The sequence below is a fragment of the Siphateles boraxobius genome, unplaced genomic scaffold, assembly GCF_051911475.1.
Source record: "Siphateles boraxobius isolate OS27281-9 unplaced genomic scaffold, OSU_SipBor_1 53, whole genome shotgun sequence".
Classification (NCBI taxonomy): Eukaryota; Metazoa; Chordata; class Actinopteri; order Cypriniformes; family Leuciscidae; genus Siphateles; species Siphateles boraxobius.
Genome location: NW_027509175.1, coordinates 6,042,089 through 6,068,861, shown reverse-complemented (window position 1 = coordinate 6,068,861; position 26,773 = coordinate 6,042,089). Strand labels below are relative to the sequence as shown.

The window sequence follows — 26,773 nt, the reverse complement described above, 5'->3', positions numbered from 1 at the left end:
AAACATACATGCATGTGATACTGATACATTGAAATAAGTACATGCATACGCGTCTTAGGCTACATATATTTAACATTTATGTGCATATATGGGAACATAAATGGCACTTACATGAAAACGGACATTTTTGCTATATTGTTTCATATATTTCTATGTGTTTTATATATATGAATTTTGCATATATTCTCATATAGGCAGCAGACATAGGCTACATGGGAATATATATGTAATTTATTGATATTATGGGTAATCCCCTGGATCATTCTACAAACATGATGATCTTATAGAACATGATGGACAGTGGCTGTGTTTTTTTGTTTACATAGTCTTGCTTTAACGGTCATTAATATAAGATAGTAGCTACTGCAAAAAAAAAATAAAAAAAAAAATTGGACTGTAAAGCTATTCTATTGCTGTTATATATAAATATTGTCCAACATTCCCAATTATCTGATATAGCATGTCCTTTACTTTTATATATTGGTATTAATTCAGTGTTTGTAATGCTAGTACACACTCCGCCATGTTTATCTCCTGGCCAGAGCATTTAACACCAGTATTCAAGTATGTATTCTTATTAAATCCACTAAAGTTATCCAATCAAGAGCAGAGAGTGATTTTCTGTTTTTCTTTTGTTGTTTGATTCATAGCTTATATAGCAGTAGATATATATGTAGATACATATATTATGCTACTTTCACACAGATCTAATATACACATGCAATTTCTTTACTTGCTGTTTACTTTCACAGACATAACCGACTGTGTTTATGTGAACTTTGTGTGTTTTTGACACACAAGGTTATTTGACACACAAGGTTATTTGACAGTTTAAGCGCTAAAAGAGATGTTAATTTAACACTCACGTACAGTCTGAAAGCCAGCTATCTGTGTGCATGCTTCGGATGTGTGCGCTCAGAAAACCATATATCAGAAGTTTAGACTGATATGGCTTTAAAACACAATGATGATGAAGGACTGCACTGTCACGTGAGCGTGACTGCGATAGAGATGATAACCAAACAGATGTACAGAGTATCCAAGGCACGAGCTGTACAGGATCCACCCTTTTCTGGAAAGCAGATTATTTAAAAAGTAGCATTTGAGTAGCAGCTCATTTGCATTTAAAGATACATGCACGAAAACAGCATGTTTTTCCTTCCTCTCAAAATGGGCTGAAACTTCACAGACACATTCTGGGGACAACAAAGATGCATATTACATCTTGTAAAAAGGGGCATAATAGGTCCCCTTTAAATACATTTTTCGTGTTCCCATTTGCTCAAATAGCAAAATAAAAACTCCACAACAGTGTTTTCACAACTTTCAAAAGAGGAAGAAAATAAAACTATATATTTAAATATATATATATATATATATATATATATATATATATATATATGAGAGAGAGAAAGAGAGAGAGAGAGATTGATAACGACAGTCGGAAGAGAGAAAGATGTCAATTTGACCATCACTCCCATAGCACCTGTATTAGAAACATCCTCACAGCAGCGTTTACTATTTCTTTTTTTTGAAATTTGAATTAATATGATATGATATAGGTCTAATATAGTATAATAATAAGTATAGTGTTATAAATGTACATAAAAATCAAATAAAATTAAAACTTTGCAGGATTTACGATGCTGATGACCACTAATATGCATCATCACAGTCTGTGAAAAAGTACACTACAGAAAATAAAGGTAAATTAAAATTCCATATAGCTATGTATTATATATTTTTCCTGAGTGAGTTTATTTAAGGTGGACAAAGCAAATCAGGCTTGGATGAGAAAAACTATATGCTCAGAAGTGCTGAGATATAAATTGCCTGGCCCATTTGATCAACTCCATCCGCTATGAATGTGTTTTAGTACAGAAAGTTTGTTTTTAATGTTATATCCATGTTAATGTCTTAGAAAGAAAATCAGAGAAGAGATTTGTTATTGATTGCATTAATGATTTTAATAATATATTTTTTAAACTGTATAGTTTAGATTAAAAAAATCAAAGCAATATTAATATTCAATTATTAAATAATATGTAATATTCAATAATTTGAATGTACAGTATTTTTGTTTTGATGAAATGAATCGAGGCCCCTTTCAGTGGGTGGCAGCAGTGAGCTGTGACTGACTCGTCCGCTCTAAGTTGCAGAAACAGAGAAAGAATTCTCACCAGTGCCATCGCGTCGTTAATGTTGATGATTGATCAAGTATATCAGTATTTGGGATATCCGATTCTATAAACGCCCGTTATCACGCAAGGGAATGTACTACAGATAATCGTGTCAAACGTAAGTAATGTGCAGTGCTAACATAGCTTGCTAGCATTCCTTGGCCAGCAGTAGAGTGTGTGTGAGAACAGACGAAACTTTTCGCCACGTTACATTCAGTTTGATCTGTCGCTGGACAGAAATATACAGTTCTTATAAACGAGTATTAGAGAACTTTTGCAGATGTCATATGTGGACTCCTTTAATTGAGTTTAACTTAAAATAAGTACCTAAATCAATATACTTGGTCTTCCCGGTGTTTTTATATGCTGTTGTGTATGTAACATTGACGATATAGAGGAAAAGCAAATGTTATATAATATATATATATTAATATACTGTATATCTATAGATAGACTATATCAATACCTTTATATATCTCATCGCTCAAGACACACAAAAAATAATACATGACAATAATTGGGTTAGTGTTATAAAGAGGGTAATAGTATAATTATAAGTTAATGTAGTGAAACATTCATGTAGGCCAAGTCAACCTGGACTTAATTCAGGTGTAATTCAGCTCAGTTTTCTGCAAGAATTTATCATAGTCCAACTTATGTTCTGATGGGTCATTTGGACACACTTACTGTCCTGTGAGACTATATCTCATGCTAATCGGTTAAAAGCTATAGATGCTTTCTGGTAGAGAAACCGGATTATCATTATGCACATCATCATTTGTTCATCCAGTTCTATTGTCTATTGCAGAGGTGCCCGATCCTGTTTGTGGAGATTAACCCTACATGCAGAGTTAGCATCCAAACCTGATTCAACAGCAACACACCTGTCTTTAAAGGTTTAGTTCACCCAAAAATGAAAATTCTGTCAGCCAACCTCGTAAGACCTTCGTTCATCTTCGGAACATGAATTAAGATATTTTTGATGAAATCTGAGAGCTGGGTCACTCCATACTAGTTCATAGGCTTCTAAGGGATTTAAACTTGCCGGCCCCGAAAAGTTATTAAAGATATCGTTAAAATAGTCCAAGTGACTACAGTGGCTCAATCTTAAGTTTATCAAGCGACGAGAATACTTTTTGTGCGCAAAAACAAACAAAAATAACGACTTTATTTCAACTATTCATTTCCTTCTCTGTGGGCCTCTAGTCAGTTAATTTAGTATGATTGCGAAGAGCTACGTCACATGTAGGCTCACTATTGGCCGACGGTCATGTGTGTGATGCGTGTGATGTACAACGACAGAAGAACTGCGCTATATTACTAGTGAACTGACTCGAGGCCCACATAGAAGGAAACGAATAGTTGAAATAAAGTTATTTATTTTTTGCGCACAAAAAGTATCCTCGTCGTTTGATAAACTTAAGACTGAGTCACTGTAGGCACTTGGACTATTTTAACGATATCTTTAATAACTTTTCGGGGCTGGCAAGCTTCAATCCCTTAAGAAGCCTATGGAGGAGTGATCCAGCGCTCAGAGTTCATCCAAAATATCTTAATTTGTGTTCCGAAGATGAACGAAGTTCTTACGGGGTTGGAACAACATGAGGGAGAGTAAATACTGACAGAATTTTCATTTTTGGGTGAACTATCCCTTTAAATATCAAGGGCTCTTGAAGATCTGAATGAGCTTTTTCAGTTGTGTTTGACCTGGGTTGGAGCTCAATTTTGCTGGAAGGTTGATCTTCAGGAACTGAAGACGCTAAATGGTAGGTGTGAGTGTGGTTGTGCGTGTGTGAGTCCCAAGCCATGTAATGGGAAGAGTTGAAAGACCTGGGAAAGTGGCAAGCTCAGAAAAATCATTGCTAAGAAAATTCATGGAGAGTCTCTCAAGTATGGTGAGAGATGGCCATAAAATCCCTAAGAGTTGGAGACGACTGAAATGGTTAATGAGAGAGAGAGAGCGAGAGATCTCCAGGAAGAGTTTCGGGCACACCTGTTCTATCGTGATCAGGTGGGCTCTGGTCCTGTGCTTGTCTCTTCGTTCTTCCAGTAGATGGCACCATTTCTCTTTGTTTTGAAAGGGCTAGTCTCATCTGACAAAGATGTTCCTCAGTTTCAGATGCTTGTTGTGAATTATCCCACTATTGGTGATACAGCTTCCAGAACAGACTGCATGCAGTAGCTGTATCTGTATGTTTTAGATCTTGTCTCATCTCTCACCTCCAGTTGAAACACTTGATCAGCACTTTGCAAGCGTGTCTCTGTCAGGGCAAAAACAAGGGCTTAGACTTTTGTCTAAGACAAAAAATCGGCCCCGGCATTTTGGCCCAGACCGGCCCACAACGTATCATAAACACAACCGATCTTTGCACGCCCTTGAATATGTATACCAACTTCCTTAAAACAACTAATGCCATGTAATAATGAATAGGAATGAGTAAAAGTTAACAGATTAAAAAACTACTAATTGTAAAATACAATTTAACTATATACTCCACAGTGATGAATCCTGAAACAAGCTATAAGCTGCATTGGCATAGCAATACCAGTGTTTCCCATAGGATTTTTGGTAAATCTGTGGTGAGAGGACCCCTGTACCTCTAGGGGGAAAATGTTGTGCTTTTTAAATGTAATTCATCAATCTGGTGCACTTTGAGAGTTCAAAATTAAGAGCTCCAACCCATATTCAGTCTGCAAATTGAACAAAGAAAAACTCAAAACTCTATTAGTTGTGATATATTGTCTGTCTACATTACACTACATAATAATAGTTATAATATTAATCCCATGACAGTAATAATAGCCATATATTGTAAAACAAATGCACTGAAAAATAAAAAAAAACTTTCATAATTAGTTTTGTACTAATTTCTATACTTGAAAGAGATAAACACATGATATATTTTATTTTGACGGAAACTGCATCTAGCTTTTATTTTGGAGGAAAACATGGTTTACAAACGCGTCTCATTACAATTCTAGTAAAATGCGTAATCGTCAAATATGCAGATGTGTAAATAATGCTTAACTGGGTAATAGGTTCCTACACTCATAGTCTAAGCCCCTGTCCACACGGAGACGCGTGTAGCTGTATACGTACAAATTTTTTATCGGATCGGCATTTCGTCCAGACGGACCCGGTGTTTTGGGAGACTGAAACCGCTATTTTTTGAAACCGGGTCCCAGGGTGGATACATCTGAAAACGACACCCTTGCGTCTTCGTGTGTACGGCCAATCCGTATATTTTGTGAAACGATGATGTCATCACCCCACGTGTCGACTAGTCAGACGCGCTAAATCAGTAGGCTAACAGCCCAACAACTGCGACTACTTGCTTGAGTTCATGCTTCAGAAGCTACTGAGCCTCTTTTATTTCTTTATTTATTATTTAGGCCTACTTTAATGTATTTGTATTTCTTTATTTTACTTCTTTATTTGTTTATATTTCTTTCTTATGCTATGATGCTTGTATTTTGTCTGATTAAGACATTTCGTATTTTGTAGGGATGGGCATTTCAAGCAAAAATAATATTCGACCATCGCTGGGAATTATTTGATTATTATTCAAAAAACGCACCTCTGCCCCCTCATGCTCACCGGTAACACGGCGTTCGCTCCGACATTACATTTCTCTGTACTGTAGGCCTACATGTTGTAGTCTATTGTAATTATTTGTAATTATTTAAACATAAATATTAGTTTCATATTTATGTTTAAATATTATGTTATTTTTTCCATTTCATATATGTTGATTATATGAAAAGTGAACAGCGTGAGTAGCCTAATCATAAGATGCGCAATATAGAGACACATAATTTTGACCACTTCATTAAGTTTTGTTTTGTATAAAGCCTTTCTTTAAAGTGAATTTCGTTTTATATAAATTGTATCTTAATTTTAATCAATGTTTCATCAACCAATTTCCTGGATTTAATAAATAAGAAGCAAATATAGCAGACAATAGCCTAGGGCTGGACGATATGGCCAAATTTTATATCACGATATATTTCTTAATTTCGGTCGATACGATATAATTCCGATATCGATATGAACAATATAAAAGCCTCAGAAAAACTGCCAAGAACGCCCATAACAGATGTCTGTACCTACAATCTTCTGAAAAATGAATTTGCCAAGTATATGAAATCTGCTGGAGTCTTTCGGTACTGCACCATAACAAACTACATGAAGCAATGAAATAACCCATCATAACAATAATATTCTCTTCTCAATACCTGCTACAAGACTATGAAAGCATATGGGTAGCAATATTCAGTTTGAAATGTAATATGCAAAATGACAATGTAATATGTAAAATGGCAATGCATTTCTGTTTTTAAATTTACATTTTCCATTACATTTGTGCAACATTTGGTGCACAAAATGGGGGAATTTTTTTTTTCCGATTTGAATCCCATTTCCTGCATTTACATAAATGTAGGGACTATGGTGTTACAAAATCCAGGAAATAATTAAGTTGATTATAATGATAAATTCTGCCAAAAATAAAAGTAGGCTACTAAACTATGTATAACAAAAATATGTCTTACTTTTTTCAAGACTTGAGATAATCATTTTATAAAGTCAAAAATGTGCACCATTAATGTTTTGTGTGTAAATATAACTGAAATATACAGAAATTGAATAAGGTTATCAAATAGTCTGAACTGCATAAATTATAAATTAAATATAGATGAATCCTTATTAAAGCTACAAACGTTCTTTAGACAAGATCAGTGAGTAATTTGCTCTGTTCCCCTTTGTTCTTTGGTTAACTTAACTGACAGACAGAATTGGCTGCTGTCCCTTTAAGATCTGTTGCTGATGAGAGGATCTTACGCATTTAGTCTACTCTTAACTTTCATTTAAGATTTTATTTAACTCATTAAAGACTGTTCTTGTGAGGATACAATTGACAAAACAGACATTTTGGCATAAATGTGTGTTATTATTCAAGCGCTAAAGAAAGAGAACTGGATTCTGCGCGTCGTGTGCGTGTGTGTGTGCGCGCGTCAGGACATTCACAGGGAGCGATACCTGCTCATTAGAACTTTCGGTGAGCTATTTTTAGAGTGTGGACGCGACGTTCCTGGCCGCGGACGCGCGCATCGGCACAGTCTATCTCCTGATCCTCGTTTGATGTGTTCCCGCTGCTAGTCGGACTCGGCAGTCACACTCCGGCACATTTTGCAGCACGCTGAAAGACCGAAACACCACTGAATAAGTCTTTCCTCTCTTATCAACTATTTCGTCTGCTTTCTCCTCACTTGTGGAAGCTCGTTCAGTCACATTTGCATTGCGGTCAGGGGAGCTCATTCTGTGGCTGAAACTTGCCGCGTTGGAGATCCGCTGCTCTGAGCAGTGGCTGCGTGTCTGTGGTGTACGTCATCAGGAAAGTAGCCAATTGTGTTCTGCTCTTTCTGACGGCTGCGCGCCCAACGTCAGTCAGTGACAAATGCTGCTATGTATATTGAAATATCGAAAATGTGTTTAAAAATCATATCATCGTTATCGGAAAAAAATATCGCGATGTATATTGATATTGAATTATTGTCCAGCCCTACAATAGCCTATAATTAGGACATGGAGGCGCCGACGTGACATAATTTGCATCGCACGTGAACTGAAGCTTGTCTCATAAATAAACAGAAACTCAGAAATATATCTAAGCTTGAAATGTCTACTTTTAAACAAAACAATTCAAAAAGAAAAGAAACAGACAACTCTAATAATCCCTATGAAGTGCGCATTTCTTTTTATAGGGACCTTCACAATAATGCGAAGGTGGCAAGTCATCATCGTCACAGAAAACACTAGTTTATTAATAAACAATTAGAATGTCTCCTAAAAAAAAGATCGGATAGGGACAGCTCTAGCTTCGTGTGGACGTGGCCTAAGTGTTCTGAAAGTTGCCTAGTTCTGCTTTCTGCAGTTCTCTACACCCACTTCGCTTCACTACACTTTCTTCAAACCTAAGGTGTTATCTCTGTTAACAGTGACAGAGTTCCTTCTTGTTGTAGATCATAGAACACATATCACTGTCAATGTAATGAATGTAACAGTTGAAATGCAAACACACATATCCTTGTCCACCACACCAAAGTTTAATGCTCTCTGAGCACACAACACACCCTTACAAATGTGCATACACTGTCAATCCCATACAGAGGCAACTGTACTTGCTTCGTCACTCTTACTGTGGAGGTCACAGGTTATGAGGACGTGGCTCTTTTACAGGGCACAATGAAAGAGTCACATCAAATACAGCTTGAGCTAAAGGATTTTTTTTGTGTTGATGTTGGATTGTTTCACTGCAAAGTAACTCAGAAATTCAGAGAAAAGAGTCATTTATGATAAACGCATAAATTAAATTGGCTATAATTAAAATATATATATATATATTAATGTAAAACATGCTATACATGCATTATATTAATAAACTATACATTTATTAACATTTATTTATTATTATAATTAATTCCCATTTAAAAAACACCCATAAAATTTGTGCCATTTATTGTCGTATGGTTGATGTTAAATTGAATAACTTTACAATTAAGTAATGAAAAGAGAAATTTATAATGAACTAATTAAAATGGCTATCATTTGAAAATATCTAAACATGTTTGTTTTCAATAATCTTTTGTCATTGCATATCAGCATAGTTTTGTTAGAATGTTGAATATTATTTATGTTACCAAGACATTATTATAATGAATAAATATAATTAATTAATTAATATTTTCAGACTTGTCTTCAAAAATATGCCCCAAAGTTCCTATTTTTTTGTAATGTCTGATACTGTATATTTTAAAATAATAATTTATTCTAATTTTCGATTTTCAATTATTTAATTAAATAAAAAAATATTTTACAAAAAAGATCTATTTTTCTGGTTAGAAAAAAAAGCCCTCTGAAAACCAGTTTCAAGGTAAAAAAAATGGCCATTTAGCTTCAAAATCTGTAATTTTATCAGATTTGTGAAGGCATTTAATATTGAAAGTGTGTTGTCGGAATTGCAGTAATGTGATCGAATGTACAAAGGATGTACACATGGAGATAAGGCAATACGATCTGGCAGAGTGAGTTATGTGTACAAATGCTTGGCAACTATTGAGTGTATGTGTTTTTCTTCCCTTTTGAACACTCGAAAAACTCCTTTCTGGACTGGAAGAGGATGCAGGGGCGGAGACACCCGTCTTGCCTCTCTCAAAGACAGCCAGTTGGTGTGCAGGAGCTGTTCTGACTCCGCCCCCTGGGTTGTTCCTTCCCGTGCTGCTTTGTGTGAAGCATTCAGTGGGCCGCTGTCCTCCTCCTTTCTGCTTTAATGTCTGTCAGAGACACTGAATAGAGGGAGAGCAGCTAGAGAGGGGTTCTTTTTAATTCAGAAGGGAGTCTTAAAGAAAACACTGCTCATACTATGATGCCGGGACATGCTAGAAACCCACACGTGAGTCAGATGCCATTTTGTCATTTGCTTTCCTCATTCCTTCTGCCTCCTTCCATCCCTCCATCCCTCCCTCCCTCCCTCCCTCCCTCCCCCGTTTGTAATGACTAGGGTGCAGCTAGAGTCTTGTGATGGCTTTTAGCAGGGATGACGAGTGTGTGAGCTGGAAACATGGTGGACTTGTGGTCTTGATGTGAACACTTTGTCAGAATGATATTTTTATGTAGAGAATACAACAGAAACACAGGGGTTGGTTGGACAGATGAGCAGTACCCTATGTAGGACAACTGTGATGAAGTGATGATTTCCCAAAATGCCTTGCACTGCCATATGCCGCTATAACTTCATTTTTGGTGGACGTGTGGGAGTTGGCCCTGAAGATGTTCTATTTACAGCTCTCAATAGGGCACAGACATTGTACTGTCTGAGACCTTGTTAATGTCATAGCACGGTTGTAAAATCACGTGTGTGGTTTTAATCCCACAAAGTGAAGTGTCTTTAAATCAGTCATTTTAATGCAGTTTTCTTCTGCCTGAAGAATGCACATACACGTCTAGATGTCAGGTTAAGCTTATTTCGCATTTAAACACCTTTAAATGTTTGTGGTCAGTGAGTTTAAATGTTTTTATTCAGCAGGGATGCATTAAATGGATCATAAGTAACAGTAAAGACATTGGATTTATTACAAAAGATTTCTACTTCAAATAAATGCTGTTTTTAACTATCTAATCATCAAAGGATCCTGAAAAAAACATGGTTTCCACAAAAATATTGAGCAGCACAGCTGTTGTCAACATTGATGATAATAATCAGAAAGTTTCTTGAGCACCAAATCAGAATATTAGAATTATTTTTCTGAAAGTTCATGTGAATGAAGTCTGGAGTAATGATGCTGAAAATGCAGCTTTGCCATCAGGATTAAATTATATTAAACAATATTAATACAGTTAAATTAAATTGTAATAATATATATTTTTTATTCAAATAAATGCATCCTTGGTGAGCATACGATCATTGTTTCAAAAACATTTAAAAAATGGTAACACTTTAGTTTAGGGTCCAATTTTAACAATTAACTTTGCTTATTAACACGCGTATTACTAGGATATTGGCTGTTTATTTGTACTTATAAAGCACATATCAATGCCTTATTCTGCATGACCATATTCTACATACCTTTTCCCAATTCCTAAACTTAACTACTACCTTAGTAACTATTAATAAGCAGTAGTTTGGAGTTTGAGGCAAAAGTCATAGTTTATAGTGAGAATTAGACCCTAATCTAAAGTGTGACCCAAAAAATCTTAACTGACCTCAAACTTTTGAAATTTTGCATTGTTTTGATCTTACCTTGGCAATAAACAGTTTGCTGTGAAGCAAACACACAGCACATAGAAAATGTTTGTTGATTTTTTTTCATTTAATTACATTTTTTTTCCCATTCATATGTTCCTTTGATCCAATTTAACGAGTTTGATTCTCTAACCTTCGATTCTCTGTGACATGTCAAGTATTACAGTTGAACATTAAGTACATTTCACAGTGTCATGTGATATTGAAAAATGAATGTACAGCACAATATGACTGCTTTGTCTTATAAAATTATCATTTTGAGAGCGGATAATTCTGCAAGCATATTTTAAAATAGATTTTTATAAATGCATTACTTAGATACTTTTTTGCTTTTTGTCACCATTTTTTCAAATATTCTATTAGTTTTTTCAAAGTTTTTATTTTTTTTAATGAACTCAACCTTCAAGGTGCTCTAAGGCTAAGCGATGTCGGGTGACGTCACTTCTTGTTGACATTCGAAGTATTGTCAGACAAAACGGAGGCTAGCTAGACCCTCCCTCCTCCTCATCCGCGCACTAACCCCCCAAACCGCACCCCCAAACCCCCCTTATCGGTTATTGGCTGGAACAGTTTGTTATGTTTCGTGGTGCGGGTAAGCCCAGTTTGTTTTTGTTGGCGTTTGTGGAGCCTGGGGTGTCTGCAGAGACCGTGTTTTTTTACAGTGTGTTCAGGGGACAGGCAGCTAGCGAGATGTTTGCTGTATGTGACAAAAAATATTTTGGCCTAAAAAACGTGTGACATCGCTTAGAGCAGGGCTTTCACATCCAGGTGCAATACATACGGACAAAGTCTTCGATACACCTCTTTCAATTGTAAGAACATGAAACATCTTGGACATCTTTATTTTTTTATTGAATCAGTTCCATTTCATTTGAGGGAAAGTTCACACGAAAATTAAAATTCGTTCATTTACTCACCCTTAAGTTGTTCCAAACCTGTATGAATGTGTTTCTTCTGCTGAACACAAAAGAAGATGTTTTGAAGAATGTCAATAATCAGGTTTAGAACAACTTGACTACTTGATGACTAATTTTCATTTTTGGGTAAACACTTTAAGCATTCAGTTCTCTAGTGAAACTGGTTTGGCATTTAGGCATACAGTTCTGATAATTTCCATTTGACAAGACCTGATTTTCTAGTTTGCTTTGGCTTTGTGACCGAACATGAGGACTCAAACCACAAAATGTAACATATTTGCAATGGTTCCAAGACACACCCTTGTGACATTCGTCTGTGTTTGGGATAATTTTCCTTTGAGTATGGTTGAAAAAGCCTCTAAATATCTCTCTTCTAACAATAATAATAAAGCTGTATGAAATCATATTATGACAATATGCTCATCTTAAATCCGATAAATAAAACTAATTGCTTTGGGATTCAATTATATTCTCGCTGTATGATGTTTTTTTCTTGTCTTCACTAAAAATTAAATTCATATCCCTTTCTTTATTCTCAAGGGTTTACATTTTATTTCAATGCAATCTATTGAATTTTATATGCTTTAACCTCATAAAGCCTACAGATTCATATTTCTAAATTATCAGCATGTTCAAAACTTTGCTGAAAAACCTATTGTACACAATCTAGGTACATAACTTTTATAGTGGCCTTTTAGTATACTTGTAAAAATGTTCATCTTCAGGTTGCATTGCATTATGCTTCGATCATAAAACTAAGCATTTAAATATCAACTTATCTTATATTATTGGGAGACAAAGAGGTGTCAAATCGATGAATCGCATCTAACAAAAAAGATTGTGTTTACATAATATATTTGTGTGTGTATATATATATATATATATATATATATATATATATATATATATATATATATTAATAAAAAAGCAATAAAGTTTACATTATCAGATTTTCATCTTCTTTTTTGGGCTTCTGAATAAAACTTATGTGTTAGTTCCATATTTTCACATATCATCCTAATGGGCATAAACGCCTGATGTATCTGACACACAACATAAAACACATGGGCAAACTTTTTATATTTTGTCTAAATGTTCAACAAGCTGACTTTGTATGGTTTGGTAATTTTATCATAATGCTGTGGGACTTTGACACTCATGATACTAGCGACTTTATTCCATGTACTTTGCCCCTTCTTTCCAGTTGTGTTTGCTTTTTGCCAATGAAACAGATTTGAATTGTTTAAAATGGCAATGTCCAAATACAGAAACAAGCGTTTGAATGTGTCCTCTGGCATAGAAAGGGTGTTTAAAATAAAGAAAGTAAAGAATTTAAAGTCATTAGTCAGACAGGTCGCTTTAGTAAGTTTTATATTCCTCTATGAAGTGACGTAGCAAAATATACTTCTTTTCTTTCCTTATTCTGTTTTCATGCCTCAGAGTGTTCAGGTCAGGAATACTCATGTAAGTATGATCCTTCTCAATTTGGCAACCCGGCATGAACGGCTTGCTCTGATTTACTGCAGTAATTTGTTTTTATGTTTTTGAAAAAAGTCACTTGTACTCTCCAAGGCTGCATTTATTTGGTAAAAATAAAATAAAAACAGTAATATTGTAAAATATTACAACAAAATAACAGTTTTTATTTTAATATTTTTAACAATTTAATTTATTCCTGTGATGGCAAAGCTAATTTTTCTGCATCATTATTCCAGTCTTTAGTGTCATGACTCATGATCCTTCAGAAATCATTCTAAATAACCATTTCTTATTATTATCAATGATGAAAACCATTGTGCTGCATAATATAATTTTGGAAACAGGGATTTGTTTCAGGATTCTTTTATGAATATAAATAAGAAGGTTCTTTAAAAAGAACAGCATTTAATTGAAATCTATCTGAAATCTTTTAGAACATTATAAATGTCTTTACTGTCACTTTTGATCAATTTATTGCAGCCTCGCTGAATAAGAGTATTAATTCCTTAATAAAATGTTACCGACCCCAAACTTGAATCTAAAGATGCTGAAATACATCTATTATTTATATAACTTTAGTTTACATGTCAGGGACTATATCTGCTAGTTATAGGATGACGCTTAATGAATTTGCTAAATAAATCATTGTTTTTTGTAGTGATTTTCTTACATTGTAACCATTTTGTAAAGCAATAAAGTGCATTTAGCCGTGACAAAATTCGCATATTCATTCTTCTTTTTGCTTTCTCGGAATACCATATATATTTGTAATCATGTTCCTCATTTAGGAGCTTTATTATCTGAAGACCCAGCGAGCACTGGAGAAGATGGAGAGATCGGAGAATGGGTTGAAGCAAAGACTACGGGTGTGCGTGGCCACCTGTAACAGAGCGGACTACTCTAAACTCGCCCCCATCATGTTCGGAATCAAGTCTCAACCTGAAATCTTTGACCTGGAGGTGGTGGTGCTGGGTTCACATCTCATTGATGATTACGGGTAAGGCTGCTGAACTGAAGTCATATCATCTGTTTAACTTATCTACATTAAATGGTTGAAGGGAACGTCAAATTTGTATTAATAAAATAAACCGATAAATTGGTTTAGTCATTTCAAACCTAAAATGCTTTCCTTTCTTCTGTGGAACACAAAAGTCATTTTGTCCGTGCATTGGAAAGTCGTTGGGGTCCAATGTTGTTTTGGTTGCTATTGGTGTTCATTGTATGGACAAAAACAGTGGAAACAATAGCCGCTTTTCCACTGTCGGTCCAAACCGTTCTCATTGCTTAACCGCTCCATTCCGTGCCGATCCGGCTCATCTGGTAAGGATATGGTTTCGTTTTCCACTGCGGGGCTATAACAGATTTACATAGAGATCATGTTATGGAGGTCGCACACACCCACCGACATACAATACATATACAATACACACACACACACACACACACACACACACACACACACACACACACACACACACACACACACACACACACAGATTATGAAAACAAAAACTTGTGTTAGATGCAATTAATCCATTTCACTTTAGACATATATGATAATGCTGAAATTTACACTCACTTTTTCACATTTCAAAGAAAATCAGTCATAATCAATACATTTAATTTCTTTTTTTTGTATCAGTATTTATTTATCCTTATTTAGTTTCAAATACAGTTTCTGAATGTTATTTACATATAAAATCACCTATTGTATTATTCATGATTGAATAGTGTCGTATTTAATGGAAACTTATTTTTACTGTTAGTTACGTGAGGCAAAATAAGTTAGAATGATGGATAAACGTATAAGATCACGGCATTTCAACACAAACACAACTTCTGTTAATATATTTAAAGGCTGATATTGGAATATTGAGGGTAACCGTCATATTATGCAACTACGCATTACTTTACGGAGAGTTTACGACCTACTAGCTAAATGGTGCAATCGGATAAAGTACAGAGTTAGTTACAAACTAGTTAGTAGTTACTAAGCCTCGTAAGTGTGGACTTTACGTTCCAATTTAAGTAAGAATGTACGTGAATGTGGCTGAGAGGTTCGAAACATGAATCAGCATTATTTCTCACTGTTGCAATGGAAATGTTGGAATGTAGCTCTTGACGGTGGGAGTTCGGCTCTCACAGTGAGCTGCTGATGGTTGCGAGAAACAATGAAGCCAAACCAGCTTTTACTCCTCCTTGGGTCAAAAAAACTTGACATTACCTTTATTCTATTTCAAAGAAAATGGAAAACAAGCTGTCTCTTAGTCTTACCATACAAACTTTTTCTACATAATTTCAGACTTTGTTACTACATACTTGAAAAAATATGATGACTTATTGAAAATGGACTTGCATTCTTAAAATGTTCACCATTCGAACATACAGAATTGTAACATACAGCGATAGTGTCTTGTAATATTTGTACACTTACTGACTGTCTGAAACCCAATTGAACTTGCATTTATTTCCATACTGAATTGTGATTGATCTTTTATTTCTAACAGCTTTTAAATGCTATTGCTCTTTGATGCAGAATAGGGGTGCAACAACTAATCTATTAAAAAAATCAATAATAATCGATCATGAAAAAAATCGACAACTAATTTTATCTTCAATTAATTGCATCTGCCACTATGTGCAGAAAACCTCCGCCAATCCAACCACATTACAGCAGTGAATAATGCATTTCTATGGACAAACAGCGGACGATGTAAAGTGAGCTGCTGTGGGAAAAGTGTAAAACCCAATTTGTCCTAAAAATGAGAGTGCATTTCAAAATTGATTTCCTCAGCACATAACTTACGTTTCACTATGTATCCATATCTGTAAAAGTAATGATTGTCCTGAGAATGTCCTGCGATCAGGACTTGGCACAAACTCTTTTTGCTCACCAGCCACTGTGGTTTTCCAAAGTTACGAGCCACTCAGCATTTGCACTGGCCACAATTTGACATCGTTACCTTGGGGAAAAACTGCCATATAGATATTTTTAATATTATCTCATAATTGGGCAGCAGGTATATTGGGCTGCTGTCACTTTAAGACTTGACGCACGGATCCATTATACTGTTACTCATGCATTTACTGTTTACGTTCACTTAAAACATAACTGACTGTGTTTACATAAGCATTTTGACATTATTTGGGGTGTATTTGACTGATTAATTGCATTAAGTAGCGAAAAAGAACTTAATTTAATACTGAGAGGCGGCTTTATATGCGCACACTATGGGAGTGAGCACAAAATATGCTGGACTGACAAAAATTATGCGCAGTCCCATACCGAAATTCAAGCCCTGGAACACCAACAATATTCATCCAGAGGAAATTAAACTAGCGAGTGAGGGGAGACTGGTTTGGGTGTAAAATCCCTGTTGGAGAGATGCGAGAGCGAAAAAGCGCAGCTGGTATTGTGTATTCTGCAAAAAATGAGTATTGGAAGCATTTCAGATATTTCAATATCGATATGTATTGAAAATCGATATTTTGACAAAACTAAATTGCACTTAGTTTATTTCAGATGCCTTTTTAAAAGACTACAATTGAATAATGTATGTATTATATATAAAATTCAACCTGCCAAAGTGGCTAGTATTTGGCGGGTGTTAATGTCAAGCCCTGGCTGCGAGTATTTAAAATTTGCATCTGTTCAATCCTGTCCTAACAGCAAGTGAGTCTTTGCTAAACTTCTCAGACCTCACAGGGCAGGATGAGGAATAACAATTTAGTAAATAATTGATTGATTCAAATGTATTTATTTGTTAATAATAATACATTTTCCATCCGATTAATCGAAGAAATAATCAGCAGATTAATCAATTATTAAAGTAATCGTTATTTGCAACACTAAGGCATATTTCATGATTATTTTTGTCTTTTTCTTTCCCAGAAACACGTTCCGTATGATTGAGCAGGATGAGTTTGATATCGGCTCTAAATTGCACACCATTGTTCGTGGTGAGGACGAAGCTGCCATGGTGGAGTCCGTGGGTCTCGCTCTCGTGAAGCTTCCCGACGTGCTCCAGCGTCTCGCCCCTGACATTCTGCTCGTTCATGGCGACCGTTTTGACGCGCTGGCCTTGGCGACGGCAGCGTCTCTAATGAACATTCGCATATTGCACCTTGAAGGTGGAGAAGTAAGCGGAACCATTGATGATTCAATTCGTCATGCCATCTCCAAACTGGCACACTACCACGCCGTCTGCACCCGCTCAGCCGAGAGACACCTCATCTCCATGTGCGAAGACCACTCTCATATCTTATTGGCTGGCTGCCCGTCATACGACAAGCTGCTCTCCGCCCACAAACGAGACGATTATGCTGATATCATCAAGTCTTGGATTGGTATGTAAATTAATGGGATGAGATAAGCAATGAAGCCTATGCAATCCAAAGAGTTAAATAGCGCAAAATGATAACTACTGTGAAGTTTGGTTAAAATGATACTATCATTTATGCATATGTGGTTCTTTATTAAACAGGGGGTGAGGTGAAGGAGCAGGACTATATTGTGGCCCTGCAGCATCCTGTTACCACAGACATCAAGAACTCCATTAAGATATACGAGTTAATGCTGGACGCTATCATCTCCTTCAACAAGAAAACTCTCATTCTTTTCCCAAATATTGACGCAGGTCAGCTGTTTCTCTCGTTTTCTGTTTTTCTTTCTCTCTGACCCTTCACACTTTTTGTGCCTCAGAAGATTATACACACATTTTCTGCCCATGTACAACTGGTTTCTGTTTCTGGCTTATTGTGACCCTCAGTGGCTTTGTCAGCTATCTAAGATAACTTGCAAGGGCTCTAGAAACAGACAGCCATGGTTTGTTTTCAGTTTGGTGTTAATGACAGTTAGACACAACTGGAAGCAACAGTCAAAACAGAGGTGCTTTTTTGTCCATTGTAATATAACTCCAGTCTGGTTACTGAGACACAAGGAGTCTAAACAATAAAATGGCCCTGCCTCTGAGGAAAGGTGATATGACCAACATTTGATATCATAGTACATAGTAAAGTAATTTTAAGGTAATGGTCAGAATATAGTTGTTGTTGCTGTAACTTTAACAAAAAAACTCAGAATATAGTATATATAATATAATAATTGTAGTGTGAAATGAATGTAATTGTATAGTGACAGTGTGCTATTAGTTATTTTTCCTGTAACTTCAAAGAAGAAATTCTGCAAAAACTGCAAACACAATATAAATGTGTGTTAATTATATACTATTATAGTATTTATTATTCATTCCAAATTTCTTTTATTTCTGTATTTTGACTAGTTTTAGTAATTCTATTGTATGTTTGAATTTTATTTGTCATTTTTTATATTTCTAATGATTTTAATTTCAATTTTAGCAATTGTAGTACTTGACCTTAAACTGCATTTTTATTTAAATTTTTTAAATTTTGTTTTTAATCTATATTTTATTTTATTTAAGCTTAATTTAAATTAATTATTATTTCAATTTGAATAGTAATTTGAAATATTTTATGTATACATATATATATAATAGTCTGAATTGAAAAGTGGCTGTGGAAGTGGCTTTGTGACGAAATGCACCTTTCTATGAAATTGTGACTCGTGAGGCAGTACTAATATATTGTTTAAAATAACTCAAATTCAGACTTTATCAGTTTGTTTCTTCCCCTGCATTTAGGAGAGAAATGACAATAAAAATCTCTTGACTTGTCTTAGAATTAATTTCTCTGAATGAACTCCCTGAATAAAGAAGCGTAGGAGAATTCCGCCCCGTTAATGCCATACTGCTCTGCGTTTGTCTCATGTAGGCAGTAAGGAGATGGTTCGTGTGATGAGGCGGAAGGGAATCGAGCAGCATCCACAATTCCGTGCGGTAAAGCATGTTCCGTTCGATCAGTTCATCCAGCTGATAGCACATGCCGGCTGCATGATTGGGAACAGCAGCTGTGGAGTTCGTGAGGCCGGAGCTTTCGGGACACCTGTCATTAACTTGGGTACTCGTCAGACGGGTCGAGAAACAGGTGAGATTAGATACGAATATGACTTGCTGACAGGATATGATCACCATTTTTCTGTTCTGTTTATAGTTTTTCAATTGGAACCTTGAAACCAGAATGGCATGGTTCTTTTCTAAACAAGCCCAGACTGCTTTTTGATAATTGACTGTCTTTAGTATTTGCCTTGATGGATCAGTTTTACCAATTCATGATATTTTGAAAACAGGGGAAAATGTTCTACATGTGCGAGACGCAGACACGCATAATAAAATCTACCATGCTCTGGAGCTGCAGTTTGGAAAACGCTACCCCTGGTAATGAGCTCTTTTTTGTTACATTTTAGGCATTTTCTATTTGCATGCATCAAATATGCAAGCATCAAATATCATGATTGTAATGCAGTTCTTGAAAATAATCAAAAATATTAGTATTATATAGTATTAAGTATTTATTATAATTTTGAATTTGTTTATTTTAATATTTTCAGTTTTCTGAAAGTTTCTTTCTTCACTTATTTTATGTCAGTTTATTGCCAAGACAGGTCAAGTTTTTCCATCTAATATTTATAAAAAATTTATTTCAGCAATATTTAATAGTTCAGTTAACAAGAACAACACTAGTCTAAGTGTGTCTTGATCTATTAAACACTAAACAAGCTAATTACAATCACGCTTGAATGTAGTTATAAAAATCATTAAATCTCATTTCATATAGTCTGATAAATCCACTCATATTTGTCCATTTGTCCAACTAAAATGAAGCTTAATTGTGTGTGTATATATATAATAAATTGCCAATACATTGCGTATCAGCCACTGCACTATTCTATGCCATTTTGTAGTATAAATAGTGTGAGTAATACCCGGATGATGCACTTAATTAACCGAAAAAATTAATGTATGGAATGCTGTACATGTCATGAACTCAATCCACAGGTTTATTGTCTGGATAGACTTAGAGTAGGGGGAATGGGGAATCAGACCTTTGAATGACTTGATAAATTTATAAAGTTCATACAGTACACGGTTGCATACATGTGCATAAATGCATAGTGTATAGGTTAATATTGCGTCATTGGGATACAAATAGCTTCATGCTCTCAACATGTCCTGTGTGTTCTTGCTCTGTCCACTAGCTCAAAGATCTATGGTGATGGAAATGCAGTCCAGCGCATCTTGAAGTTCCTTCAGGGCATTGACCTGTCTGAGCCACTACAGAAGAAGTTCTGTTTCCCTCTGGTGAAGGAGTGTATTTCTCAAGATATTGACCACATTCTGGAGACACAGAGTGCCCTTGCTGTTGACCTGGGAGGTACCAACCTGCGTGTCGCCATCGTCAGTATGAAGGTATGCAGAGCGAACCTCTGGAATCAGATGTTGTGATCCAATTCATTTTTAGGAGATTAACATCAGGAAGTGTGAGGTGGTAAAATACAAGTCAAGTCATCTTCATTTATATAGCGCTTTTAACAATGTAGATTGTTTCAAAGCAGCTTTACAGAGATAAACATATAATTTAAGGTAACAGAGATTGGTTTGGTTTTATAGTGGTTCTTGAGAAATGTTTTTTCCAGCTAAAGTTAGTTTTGATTGATTCACTTCCGTCTAAATGATCATTTGTTATTAAATTAGGGGCCGCTAAGACGACACCGTTCTCTCTTAACAGACTTTAAACGTGAACCTGTGATAGACGCTGATGGCGTTCACATGCGCATTAAGAATTGATTCTATAGTTATGTGCGTTTGAATATATGTGCGCAGGTTTGTAATTCCTTACAAACCATGCCTAAACAAACTACTTGTCTTGTCTATAAATTTTGATGCAGAATTTTATTTTATCTTATCACTTTGGGTAGGTACGCGAACCGAAAAATTCCACAACGCTTTATCTGTAGAGTGGTATAGGGATCCTCCATAGGGAGAGGCTAGTTGGCACTTCTGTACATGCTCAACACAGTTGTGCCTGCTTATGACAGGATGTGTGTGTTTGCCCAGTTGTGATGGGTAAATGTTTTTTTTTATGCTGCAGGATATGCAGCGTTTACGTCAATATTTTATTTACACACTCTGAACTCTGACTGTAAAACAAACAGCAGCAGGTTTGATCAGAAGGGTTGTGTAATCAGCTCTTTCTGTGTGTAAATGGTGCAGAACAATATTCTGAGCCACAGATTGAAGGTCACACCATTAAACTATGTAATTAGTTTAATTTAATATTTGTCCACAGTGAAGCATTGCTGAATTTAAATGTACACTTATGTTGGACTGATTTATTTTACAATATTACACAAAAGTTGACTAAAAATATTTAAAAACAGAAAATATCCACTATCCTTTTATAATGCTGTTGCTAGATATTTATGTCGGCATGAAACGGATGTTGTAATAGTCTTTTCTTCCCTATTTTGACTTATATCTGAGTGACACGGCTTCTCAACCAAGAAAAAATGTAGGACAGGACTTGATTTTGTTCTTCAGAAATTGATTGGATGGGTTGTGGTTTGCTATTGATGTGATGTCACGTGAGTGACAGGTTGTTCCGCCCACCAGTAAACGCGTCATCAGAGAAGAGAAGAAATGTCACTGCAAGAGGGAGGGGAAGTTATGTTGATTAAAGATTATGATGGCACATGACATGAAATATTAATAAAGATATGATGGCCCATGACATGAAATATTAATAAAGATATATGCACGGATCAATTATTTATTATAAATACTTCAATATTCAATGAAAAAATAAAAATTGTAAATTTTTGATTTCATGGTGACTTTAAAAACAATGTAAAAATCTCAAAATGGCCAAATATGATCCGATTAATCGTATTGGCTGAAATTTATTGATTTGTTGTTATGTTTTAACATAAACATAAACATGATGTTCATTCTGTCTATAAATTAAATTCCACTTATATTCCTTGAATTCTTCAATTTAACTTTCAATTTATTGTCTTAGGTATATAACAATCAAAGGGTCTATACTTGCAGTCAGAGTGATGATGGAGAGGTACCAACTCACAAATGATCAAATCAACAATATAAAAGCAAAAATATGTCGCAAGGAGAGATTATTGAAATGCAATTTTTAATTTGCATGTTCAAAATTGCCATTCAAAAGTTTGGGTTCTGTAAAGTTTTTAAATGTTTTTGCAAAAAGTCTCTTTTTCTTACTAAGGCTGCATTTAAAAAAAAATTTAAAATACAGACAATATTCCATATTATTAAAATTTAAAAATGTGATGCAAAGCTGAATTTTCAGCAGTTCAGGAAACATTTATTATTTTTTAGAAACATTTCTTCTCATTATCATTATGATCAATTGTGCTGCTTAATATTTTTGTGAAAACTGCAATAAATTTTTTTGCAGGATTGATAAATTGATAAATTTTGATACATTTCAAAAGTAGTTTCAGAAAGTTAATAAGAAAATAATAATTCGAAATAAAAATATTTTGTAACAAATGTCTTTAATGCCACTTTTGATAATTCATGCATCCTTGCTGAATAAAAGTATTAATTTAAAAAAAAAAAAGTCTTACTAATCCTAATTTTGGAACAGTAGTGTATCTTGCAGAACACGTTTGCGGTAAGAAATGAATGGTAATTAATAGGTGATTTGTAATTTACTGTGTAATTTTTCCTGTAATATTTCATTGTCATGGTTTAATAGTTGGTTGCTGCTTCATGTTTGTTATATATAGCATATATATATATATATATATATATATATATATATATATATATATATATATATATATAATTTTTTTTTATTCGTGTAAATGTATGCTTGTGTTTCAGGGTAAAGTGGTTAAGAAGTATATCCAGTTGAATCCTAAGACGTTTGAGGAGAGGATAGAGCTGATTCTGAACATGTGCAAACAGGCCATGGTTGACGCCGTTCACCTCAACTGCAGAATCCTGGGTGTCGGTAGGTCTGCCTCCTTTTCCCATGTCTCCTTCTATACTGTCCATACATTCACTCAATCATTCACTGTCCATTTTTTGGCATTTCTTTCAGGTGTGAGCACAGGGGGGCGTGTGAACCCACAAGATGGGGTGGTCCTCCACTCCACCAAGCTAATAAACGAGTGGAGTTCGGTGGATATCCGTACACCTCTCTCTAGCGCCCTTCATCTGCCCGTGTGGGTCGATAATGATGGCAACTGCGCAGCCCTCGCTGAGAAGAAGTTTGGCCATGGGAAAGGCGTAGAGAACTTTGTCACCATTATCACTGGAACCGGTTTGTTGCCTTTCTTATGTCCTTTACTGCTGCTATTTGCAAGGCTAGTCTGCAGACAATGCAGATAAAATGGCCAGACAGGAAGTGGATTTAGAACCGTCAGACTGGTCACACTGGTTGATCAGGTTACCACAATACATTAAAATAAAATACCACAATCAAAATAAAACTTTGCCATCACAGGAATAAATTACATTTTAAAATGTATTGAATTACTATTTTACTTTATTTTCGAATAAATAAATGCAGCCTTGGTAACCATAAGAGACTTCTTTCAAAAGCATTTAAAAATCTTACAGCCCCTATTGTTTTGAGCAGGAGTGTATAATTTATAGTTATTTTTTTCCTGATTGAGCACTGAGATTTATCTCATAGCAGAGTTATGAAATTGTATAAAAGACTTCTGAACCGTTATTTTGCATTACAAACTGAACAGACAAATATGTCAAATATTGGGACTGTCATCCTGTATATATTATATTACCTATAGTATGTCAGGGGAACAAACATGGCACACTAATTATATAGTTTTCTGAGAATGAACCAGAAAACATTGTGAAATTATGGTTCTCTCTAAGTGATACAGGTGTGTGTTGTATGGAAGCTTGTTTTCGCCACAGAATAAAAAATTTAAAAGGTAATTGCAACTTTTTATCTCACAATTCAGATTTTTTATCTCACAATTGTGACTTTACATCATGCAATTCTGAGTTATAAAGTCAGAATTGAGAGATGTATTATTGTGACTATAACTCGCTATTCTGACTTTTTTTCTCTCCGAAAATTGAGATATAAAGTCGCAATTGCGAGTTATAAAATCCAATTCTGAGGGGGGGAAAAGACTCACTTTATTTCTCGTAATTGCGAGTTTAGATCTTGCAATTCTGAGAAAACAGGTCAGAATTGCGAGATGAAAATTTGCAATGATTGTTTAAAGGGATAGTTCACCCAAAAATGAAAATTCTGTCAGTATTTAATCACCCTCATGTTGTTTTATTTGTGGGTGAACTATCCCTTTAAAATGTTTTATTGTGGTAGAAACAAGCTTCCATAGTGTTCAGTGTATGAGCATTAGAGGTTCCAGCTTCCTGTTTGATCACATGTATCTAACTCAGTGTACCTGCATAATTGAAGACTGACGCTGATATAATTGTTCCTTATGTTTGACTGCTGTAATTCTGCCTGTATATACATTTGCCTTGTGTTTATTTGTACAGGAATTGGAGGTGGTATAATCCAGCATAATGAACTGATCCATGGCAGCACATTTTGCGCGGCTGAGCTGGGACACATCGTGGTCTCGCTAGAAGGACCAGAGTGCATGTGTGGCAGCCACGGCTGCATAGAAGCCTACTCATCTGGTCTCGCCCTGCAGAGAGAAGCCAAGAGACTCCATGACGGTGAGACGAGCAGACGCGCACACACGCGCACACACACACACACATACACACACATACACACACACACTCACATGCACGTACACACACCAAGAGTTGCGTTCAAGTAAGCACATCAGCCTCACCCTCTATGTCACAATTTTTCCTTTTCAGTTGGCAGTGAACAATTAAACTGGTCGGTATAACGTCACCGTTAACAGTGGTATAATCCCTCACTATTGTTTTCCACGTTTCTGTATAATCATTTTTACCATACCAAAGGTTAACAGCCAAACATAAACCCACTCAAAAATGTTGCTGTTGTATTTGTTTTGAAATTTCTCCAAAAGCCTTCATCAAATCAGGGTAGACCAGTTTTTGTTTTTAAAGAATGAATAGATAGAGGAAACGCACTGCATGATGGAGTAAAAGTAGAAACACCTATTTTTTTTATTTTTTATAGCATGACTGATAGTAGTCTCAACAAAATAATGAAAACAGTTTTATTTTAGTGACACTTTATTTGAATTTATGTTAACAACCTTTTATAAAAAGGTCCAATTAATGCATTAAATAACATTTCACTATCAATGAGCAACATATTTGTTAGTATTTATTAGTCTTTGTTAATGCTAGTTAAAAAATTCAGTTGTTCATTTCTAGTTTGTGTTGGCTCAGTTCAAGTAAATAATTTTAACAGATACAGTTTAATTTTATATTATTAATATTATATAATTGTACATAATATAATACTAGGGGTGTAACAATATATTGTCACAATATATCGCAATACAAAAATGCAACAATATGTATCGTGGATAGTGACAATATGTATTGTGTATGGTTCACCAAAAATAAAAATTACTGTGAGTTGTCAGAGTTTTAGAATCAGTACTACATTAAACTATAATGTTGAATATTGTGTATAATAATGCAATTGGGGAATATGTATGGGTCTTGATAATGCCAAATGTATCATGTTACCAGTAAAAAGTGGCCTACATTATTTTAAATATATCTAGCCAGTGACAGAGTGCAAGCATATTCATCTAAAATAATGCTGTATTTTCAGCTGTAGAATCATGAATATTTTTATTCTGGTGTCAACATTGTCCTGTGCATTGGGTTACCAGAACCAGCACCAAGTCCAAGCCTATTCATTTACACCCTTTGGAAATTTAATTACAATTTAATACCAAATTTAGCATTTTAATCAACAGTAACCTTTTATCATATATCTTGGAGTATCGCAATAATGTTGTATCGTGAGTTCAGTATCGTGATATATGTATCGATTTGTGACAATAATAATATCTTTACACCTCTAAATAATACAGTATAATGTCTTTGTAAATATTGAAAAAAAAAGTGAACCAACAATGAAAAAAACTTTATTAATCTTAGTTCATTTCAACAAATAAAATCTTATTGTAAAGTGTTACTGAATATATTTATTTATTAAAATATTTTATGAGATTTGTATTTGAATGAATTTGCTCAACAACAACACCAAAATCACTGATTAAAATGAATTACAACTGTTTCCCCAAATCCCTGTTCTGCATTTTACATTATTTTCTTTTAAGTCTTTGCTACCTTATGAGGACTGTAAATAATATATTAACTATGATATTATATATGAAATAGGCTTATATGATATGATATAAATTATATGATATATTTTGTCCTTTCATTTCTAGTTAATAAGTTTCAAAGTTGCTTCCTAAAACTAATAAACACTGAACCTTGATTTAACAGAAGAGTTGTACACAACAAATGCATTTCCAAGTAAAATTTGACGC

The 26,773-nt window shown here is 34.9% G+C and overlaps 1 protein-coding gene across 5 annotated transcripts in view; it reads left to right on the top strand.

Annotated features, from left to right (window-relative positions):
* Positions 1-26,773, top strand: part of gne (glucosamine (UDP-N-acetyl)-2-epimerase/N-acetylmannosamine kinase) — a 33,894-nt gene that overhangs the window by 6,102 nt on the left and 1,019 nt on the right. The window contains exons 1-11 of one of the 5 annotated variants that reach the window (XM_077205148.1): positions 2,989-3,946; positions 13,339-13,362; positions 14,166-14,374; positions 17,270-17,724; positions 17,862-18,014; positions 19,168-19,380; positions 19,583-19,670; positions 20,492-20,702; positions 23,154-23,283; positions 23,374-23,595; positions 24,813-24,995. In XM_077205148.1, the coding sequence (XP_077061263.1) occupies positions 3,944-3,946; positions 13,339-13,362; positions 14,166-14,374; positions 17,270-17,724; positions 17,862-18,014; positions 19,168-19,380; positions 19,583-19,670; positions 20,492-20,702; positions 23,154-23,283; positions 23,374-23,595; positions 24,813-24,995 (1,891 nt within the window). In that variant the 5' untranslated portion in view covers positions 2,989-3,943. Of the gene's footprint in view, positions 1-2,132; positions 2,299-2,988; positions 3,947-9,431; positions 9,632-13,338; positions 13,363-14,165; positions 14,375-17,269; positions 17,725-17,861; positions 18,015-19,167; positions 19,381-19,582; positions 19,671-20,491; positions 20,703-23,153; positions 23,284-23,373; positions 23,596-24,812; positions 24,996-26,773 lie in introns of those variants that run through there. The other 4 variants (XM_077205146.1, XM_077205150.1, XM_077205149.1 and 1 more) reach the window with 4 other exon arrangements.